Consider the following 7820-nt stretch of genomic DNA (forward strand, 5'->3'; position numbering starts at 1 on the left):
AAAAAAAAAAAAAAAAGTAAGAATTAATTAATCCTTCTTTGTTCTGCCTGGGAGCTGCTGAAGCCTGGGAAGCCGTCCAAGTCTGGGGTGGGGATGGTTAAGGACTCGACTCGGCTGCTTGCACCACTTCCACTGCAGCCCAGGGGACTGCTGAGGCCCGGAAGTGACAGGCCCAAAGGCTCAGCCAGGTAAGAGAAGAGCTGGACACTGGTCACCCACCTGCCGCAGGTGTCCACTTTTCAGAGCAGCAGTGGGCTCTGGATTCTACCAGTGGACACACTGGTCCTCAACCCTGGTTAAGGGACCCAGATCTAACATAGGGAGAACCGTATCTTATTGGACCCACGAGGAAAACTGCAAGAGACAGGAGCGACCCCCGGCCCTAGACCATTTCCACCACCTAGAAATGTGCGTTTGGTGCGTGGTAGCAGAGCCAGGGACAAAAAAACCACAAGTGCACAAATCTGATGAGTTTCGCAAATCTTACGGGTACTGGGTGGTGTATACATTTGGGAAGACGCCCCGAACCCAGCCCTGAAGTCTCCTCCCGGGGGAGGCCAGCTTTCAGCCCCTGCTCCTTCTGGGGTTCAAACCCCAGGCCAGAGAGGTCCTGGCTTCCCAACCTTGGGCTGTGCACTCATCACCTCAGTGCAGGCTGGTTACAGGGACAGCCAAGCTGAGACAGGACAGGGCCCTGCAGCTTAGACTGGGGCACCCCTTGGTTCTCAGTCTCACTCCCCGCTGTGCGGGGCTTTGCCTGTCAGTCGGCGGCGCTGGGTCTTGCTGGTCCGAGTGGCGCTCGGAGGCTTCTTGGTGGAGTCCTGGGCTTGTCGGGGCCACTTCCTCTTGAGCTTCTTGCGGCTGTGCGCGTGCAGCGACGCTGTGAGGGAGGAAATCCTGTGGGAGGGCGGAAGTCCTCAGTTTATGCTAGGGGACAGGGTGGTGTGAGGAAGGCTGGGTTGGGGCATAACTGACCACCCAGCTCACAGAAGGGAAGTCAGGACAGGCCCCAAATGCTCGGAGCACCAAATGTGCCCCAGAGTTGGCCTGCTCTGCCTCCAGGGTGCCTGCCAGCAACGTAGCTCAGAGAAAGGCCCCTGACCCTGACACTAAGGGTGCCTGGGACTGGGCATTCTAGGGGGTGGAGGAGGGGAGGGGCAATGAGGAGAGGCTGGGGACCACCCAACAGGCAAAGCAGAGGGCTGCTCCGAGCCCCACACCTGCCTGACGCCACCCCCCATGAGGAGCAGGACCCCAGGAGATGACAGGCCAGGGCTCACCGCTGAGAGAGCAGGGGATCTCTGGACTTCCTGGGTAAGGCTTTGGTTGGCTTCTCCATGGATGACACCTCCTCCTCAGACCCGTCCCTTTGCTAAAGCAGCACAGGACAAGGACTGTTACACGGAACAGCAGATAGGGAGGCCTGGGCTGGGCACCCTCTGTCAACCTGCCACATTAAAGGCCTGGGATAGGGCTCAGAGAAGGCCTTGGGCAGAGGAGCAGCACGTCCACCCTAAGGCAAGGATAACACAGGAGAGAGGCACGTTTCAAAACTCTCTCATGGGCTGGGCACGTTGGCTCATGCCTGTAATCCCAGGACTTCGGGAGGCTGAGGCAGGAGGATCACTTCAGCCCAGGAGTTCAAGGCTGCATGACGAAGTGAGACCCTATCTCAAAAAAAGAAACAAACACAAAAACCCTCTCCTGCCTCCCAGTAGTAGCTTACAGTAGACACTCAAAAACACATGAATAAAAATATCAGCAAGATGAGGACAAGATCTGTCTTTGCATCAGACATTACAGAAGAATGAGTATAAAATGGAATAATACTTACTGTGACACTTTCTGATATTTTCAATCATATTCCCCCCACCTTTTTTTTTTTGAGAGAGGGTCTCTCTCTTTTGCCTGGGCTAGAGTGCAGTGGTGTCATCATAGCTCACTGCAATTTCAAACTCCTGGGCTCACATGATCCTCCTGCCTTGGCCTCTCCAAGTGCTAGGATTACAGGCATGAGCCACTGAGCCCGGCCTATATTCCTTTCTTTTAATGTTGACTGCAACCTACTGATGACTCATAACCCACAGGTTGAAAACTCACTGCTAGTGCACACAGACGGGCCACATTATTGCTGCTTACCACACCGGGGAAACGATCACAATAAACAGGTACCTTTTGTTGAGCACTTACAACAGGGCTGGGCACTGTGCCAAGTGATTCACATGGATTAACTACTTTTATCCTCACGGCGATCCCCAACTCACTAATGAGAAAGGGAAGCAGGCAAGGCAGGGAAACTGCCCAGCTCCTTCAGCTGCTCAGTAGTGGAGCTGGCCTTTGCAGCCCCGAGGAGTCACGGACTTTAGTGTCCAGAAGGGACATAGCTCCTTGCACTGGGATACCTGTGACATGGGCTAGCACTTAGCAACCCCTGGCAAACCAGTCTGCTCTATGCCCCTTCTTCCCCAGGGCTGGTCCTAAGACCCACCTCAGGCGGGGGCAGCCCCAGCAGCCGGGCCCCTGAGAGGTCCAGGTCACTGATGGTGGTCACGGTGACTGTGTGGTTGGGGTGGTCATACTGCACTGACTCTGTCTTTGCCGTCACCAGCCGGTCCAGCTCATCTGCTTCCTCTGTACAGATGGACACAGACCAGGCCTCAGTCCTGGGAACAAGCAGTGAGACTACAGCCTCCCTCCCAGCCCGGGAGTGCAAGGCCCCTCTACTCTAGGGGGGGAGCACTCCCAAGGCTACTGGCTCCAGGGCCTGGCCTACAGACGAATGTTGTGAATGATCCACTCTTCTCCTCCTGCTCCAGGCTGGTCCCCACTTCGGACAAACCCTGTGTGACACCAGGAACAGCTGCTGCCCCTCTGCTCCACCTTCAGTTTCTCAAGTCCTCAGAAACTGGGCTCACCACTCAGGCGAGGTTTGGGACTCCTTCTCCTGGTCTCTGATTCACTTGTACTTAGAGGTGCTTGAGGACCACCCTCAGCCCCAGGTCACCATCAAGACCCTTAGAGCTAAGGAGGTCAGCTTCTACGCAACCCCTACATCCCTCCCCTCCCACCTACCAGGGGACAAACACACAAGCCTCTTGCTGGTTCTCCAGGTCAGGCCAAGGATGGGACTTACCCAGTGCCTCTTCTCTCTCTGCCAGCATCTTCAAGTATTCCTGGTGGCGCTGAAACCAAATGGGAAGGGGACACAGTAAGTATGGCCTCTCATCCAACCTCAAGCAGGGGTATTGCTCACCTCCAGGGTGAATGAGACCATGGCTCATCCTGCAAGATAAGGAGGAGACCCATCCTCCACTCTCCCTAGCCCCAGCCCACAGGGTCTCTACCTGTAGAAACTGCTCCCCAGTCCTGCCTATACCTCCCACAACCAGTCCCTGCAGCCGCCTCTATTAGAGCCATCCAAGGCTGCAAGTCCCGTGGGAGTCCTGCCCTCCTCCTCCTCCTCTGCACCTCCTCCCGGAGCTTCTTCTGCTCTTCCTTCAGCCGCTGCTTAATCTCCTCAATGGCTGCCTTCCTCCGCTCCACCTTCCGCTTGTGGAAGCCTGTCAGGTACTCCCTAAAGGAAGGACACCGGCAAGAGGTAGGAGAGAGTCAAGAGAAGGGCTTGTTCTAGAAAGAAAAATATCTGATGCTGTACTCACTATGTGAGTTGGAATGTAAATTCCAAAAATTTACACGGAATCCTCATAATTTAATCTTCGCAACAACCTGTGTAGTAGATATCAATTCCCATTTTACAGATGGGGACACTGAGGCAGACAGTCTAGGTTACTTGCCCAAGGTCACACAGAGTGTAAGTTTAGTAAAGTAAGAGATGCTGTGTCCTTCCACTCAATACTCTCCAGAGCTCTCAGATTCAAGCAACAGGGCCAGGTGGTGGACACATACAGAACAGGAGGGGACACCTTCCACACCCGCAAATATCATTACTCAGTGAATTAAGCCACTTTTAATAGGGCTTTCAAGGCCACCCTCACTCAGACCTCCAGAAACCCTCCACTGAACCAACACCCAGTCCCCAGGGCACCCGCAGGGCCTGCTGACGCACGCTGGGAGTCTCCTGATGATGCCCAGCATCCCCCCCCATCTCATCTCAGCCCCTCCTCATTTCCCTAGCGGCAGTTCCAAAGCCCAGGACTGGGCTCTTCGCTGATCCGCTACCATGTGCCATTTATTTGTCCGGCCGGACGCTGAGACTCAGAAGTTCAGCTTCCTGGCCCGAGGCCTGGCACACTGCAAGGAGCCCAGCAAAAGTCTGGTGAGAGAACGAATGAACTTAAGCCACTTTCATTTTATTCGCTCACCATTCATTCAATGAACGACAGCTGAGAGCCTACTGTGTGCCGGGCAGATGGGCCGGGCAGGCCTAGGGTGGTCGAAGCCGTTGCTTTGAGACCCGAGCTCCCGGGTCTCTGGCGGTGCACACAGAAGCCAGGCGAGGTGGGGAGGCCGAGAGGGGAGCAACAGGGGAGCAGGAGGGGAAAGGCGCGGAAGCGGGGAGTTCCCGGTCACGCCCAGGGGGCGGGGCCGGAAAGGCCCTCCGCGTGAGCGGGCTCAGCCCGGACCTGGCCTCGGCCTCCCCGGGCAGCCCGGGGGGAATCCGGCCCCGCCTTGCCACTCACCTCCGCTTCTCTTCGTCGAAGCTGAGAACGAGCCGGGGCCGCCGGTCGTCACCGTCTCGCTTCTTCTTGTTGCGGCCCATAGCAGTGAGGCCCCCGGCGGCGCGCCTTCCCCTCGCCTAAGACACTTCCGGGTGTGTCGCCTTTCTCCTCCCTGACGCGCCTCTCGGCCGTGCGCCACAGTTCCGCCCGCCAGGTCCCGCCTTTTAAAGGGGCCGCACAGCCTGTTTCCTCCCTTCCTCCCCTTGAGCTGGTCCGTGCCCTATAGGGCCTAGACTCCGAGGGTCCCTGCGACTCCCAGCCCCACCCCCTCCCCCAAACTGGCTTCGGTGAGAGCGAGGTCCCCAGACTCCATTACCCAGGACCGTGTCTGGCACACAGTAGGTGCTTAATATGGAGTTATTCGTGAATGGCCAAAAATTGCTGTACTGACCTTACTTTTGGTTCTGATGTCAACTCGGTGGTGGTCTCCAAGAGAGAGCTGAGCTGCCTACAGCTGTGTGGTCCTAGACCAACTGCCTTGGCTGTGCCTCAATTACCCTATTGGTAAAATAGGGGTAATTATAGTGACTTTGCAGGGTTATTGTCAGACAGTGGTCCTTGAACTTTGGTATACGCCAGAACCCCCAGAGGGCTTGCTTAAACCCAGATTGCTGGGCTCCACCCCACTGTTTCTAATTCTGTAGATCTGGGTGGGTCCCAGAATTTTCATTTCTGGCAAGTTCTCAGGTGATGCTAATGCTGCTGGTCCATGACTGTGAGGAATAAATGAGTGAAGTGTGGAACATAACACATGTGTACACGGGTTCACTACACAAGCCTCTGTCCCTCTCTGTGCCTTAGTTTCCCCAGGTATGGCATGGCAGTTTACTAACACGTCCGCTACTGACAATGAGGGCATGGATGTGAAGGCATGAAGTAAAACCACACCTGACAGGGATTTTCAGTAACTCGGATTATAAGCCTGAATGCCCCATTCTCAACCCTGCAGTCATTCTGTGCAGTCAGATCGTGTGCTGTGTGCTGCAGACACAGCTGCTGCCCTTGACTTTAAGGAATGGCCAGTCCAGCAGGGTCAGTGGCCATTACAGCCCAGGGAAGATGCCTCTGCAGCCAGGAGCTCAGGAGTCTGCAGAGCTTCAGGTGGGCTCCTCCAGGGTAGAGGACCAGGGAGGGCTTCCCAGACAGGGTGACCCCAGAACTGGCTGGGGAGTGGGGTTGCAAGAGGAATAACAGGTTTTTAGGACCCCTCTCCTTTAATAAGTGGGGAAACTGAAGCCCAGAAAACAGGTAAGTACAAATGTATTGAGTGCCTACTGTGTGCCAGGCACACGAAGAAAAGAACTGTTATTTCAGAGAGAGGAAGAGACTGTGGCAAAGGTGGGAGTTGAACCTGGGTCTCTGTCCTCCCCACCCAGCTCCCTGAGTTCTCGATGGCCTGAGGCATCACTCCCCCAGTAGCTAACATGCCACCTCCGGAAGGCAAGACACAGACCCTGAGTGTGAGTTTGGAACGAGCCAGGCACACGGTGGGTGGAGCACTCCATGAATGCTGAATTCATTCCATGAGGGTCCTCTGCTTGCAGATGCCATGTTGGGTGCTGAGAGGAAGCTATCCTAAAACTGTGGGCCTTGCCTTTCGGCTCCCGGGGCCGGGTGCATAGCAGAGTCTGCCTTGGTGGCAGTGCTTCGGCATGCTGAACGACTGCCCCCTGACCAGCCGCTTCTGCCTCCTAGTGGCCGTGTCCGATTGCCACCGTGGCACCCTCTGGCTGGATAGAAGCAGTGTCCTGGCTGTAGTGATGTCCCTGAAGATGCCAGAGAGCCACCTTCTGCAGCTGGGCCACCTCCAAGTCCCTGCTGCCACCTGCTCAGTTTATCAGGGATCCAACCCCACCCAGAGGGGCTGTAGATTAAAAGTGCAGGCTCTGCCGCTGAACATGGCAAATCACAAGCCTGCTCTCTCACCTGCCCCTTTGTAGGCCCCTTCCCTCGTCACGGTTCACTCGCTCAGACTCCTGTGCTGAGGAATGTTCTCAGAGCCTCTCGTGGATTATCTCAGCTAATCCTCACAGCCTCCCTGTGAGGTTGGAGCTGCTTTCATCCCTGTTTTGCAGATGAGGAAATGGAGGCTCAGAGGGGGGAAGTGACTTGATCAAAGTCACCCAGAGCCACTCCCCTGACTGCTGCCCTGTACAAAGCATGGTTCCAGAGCTTCCAGTGTGGTACAGAGATGGGAACCAGTAAGGAGGCAGCTGTTTGCACAGGACTGCACCCGGGAAACTCTGTGAACTTGGCCCTTTTTCAGCTCAATCCTGCCTGAACTACCCGCCCAGCAAGGCTTAGGGTGGCCTTGTCCACCAGTGCTCCAGTGCGGAGTGGAGCAGAGCAGCCACCCCAGGTAGGCGCTGTTGCTCCAACCCTTCCCAGAGAGTTTCAGGTTCCTTTGCCCCAGGAAAGAAAACAAGGGACTAGCAACCCCACTCCAAGGCAGGGGGATCCCCCAGACTTCAGAAGCTCGATAGCCCTTTACTTCACTCATGGTCAAAACCCCCACCACCACTTTGGGCTTGGTTTCTCCTTGAAATTACTTTTACATGCCAGGCACAGTAAGAGATGGCACATTCCCCTAACAGATGATGACGATAATGAGTAAAAGACAGTAACAATAGCAGCTGCCATTTATTTAGCTCTTTACATGATGATCTCTCTCTTTTTTTTTTTTTAAATATAGAGACACGGTCTCGCTCTTGCTCAGGCTGGTCTTGAACTCCTGAGTGCAATCCATCCTCCCGCCTCAGCCTCCCAGAGTGCTAGGATTACAAGTGTGAGCCACCACGCCTGGCCTATGATGATCTCTTTTATATTTTATTTATTTATTTATTTATTTTTAAAGACAGGGTCTCGCTATGTTGCCCAGGCTGGCTTTGTACTCCTGGGCTCAAGCGATCCTCCCAACTCAGCCTCCCAAGTGGCTGGGACCACAGGTGTGCACCACCATGCCTAGCTTACGATGATCTCTTTTTAGGTATGAATCCCATTTTACTAAGGAGGAAACTGAGGCTCAGAGAGGTCTAGTCACTTGCCTGAGGTCACACAGGCAAGAAGAACAGGTGCTGAGGGTGGAGCCCAGGTGGCCTAAGGACAGAGCTCTACTTCTCTGGACTCAGTTTCCTGGGCTCT

General features: G+C 55.1%; 1 protein-coding gene across 2 annotated transcripts; it reads right to left on the bottom strand.

Moving 5' to 3' along the window:
* Positions 1-468: 468 nt before the first annotated feature.
* NOL12 (nucleolar protein 12) lies at positions 469-4785 on the bottom strand. Of its 2 annotated transcripts, XM_045552914.1 has the most exons (6): positions 4641-4785; positions 3469-3574; positions 3134-3182; positions 2489-2631; positions 1281-1372; positions 469-897 (listed from the first exon to the last, which is right to left on the bottom strand). In XM_045552914.1, the coding sequence occupies exons 1-6, from the start codon at positions 4718-4720 to the stop codon at positions 732-734; spliced, it is 636 nt and encodes a 211-aa protein (XP_045408870.1). In that variant the 5' UTR covers positions 4721-4785; the 3' UTR covers positions 469-731. The 2 variants fall into 2 exon arrangements, with proteins under 2 accessions (XP_045408870.1, XP_045408871.1); XM_045552915.1 differs by lacking the exon at positions 469-897 and having other exon boundaries at positions 1283-1513; positions 4641-4776.
* Positions 4786-7820: the final 3035 nt, after the last annotated feature.

Source organism: Lemur catta, chromosome 6 (assembly GCF_020740605.2).
Source record: "Lemur catta isolate mLemCat1 chromosome 6, mLemCat1.pri, whole genome shotgun sequence".
NCBI classification, from domain to species: Eukaryota; Metazoa; Chordata; class Mammalia; order Primates; family Lemuridae; genus Lemur; species Lemur catta.

What these genes read in the sequence shown, in the direction of transcription:
- NOL12 (XM_045552914.1), bottom strand. Translation starts at nt 4,720, where the DNA reads ATGGGCCGCAACAAGAAGAAGCGAGACGGTGACGACCGGCGGCCCCGG. An exon ending in TTCGACGAAGAGAAGCGGAG is followed by an intron (nt 3,575 to 4,640) that starts GTGAGTGGCAAG and finishes TCCTTCCTTTAG; the next exon opens with GGAGTACCTGACAGGCTTCC. An exon ending in GATCCCCTGCTCTCTCAGCG is followed by an intron (nt 898 to 1,280) that starts GTGAGCCCTGGC and finishes GCCCTCCCACAG; the next exon opens with GATTTCCTCCCTCACAGCGT.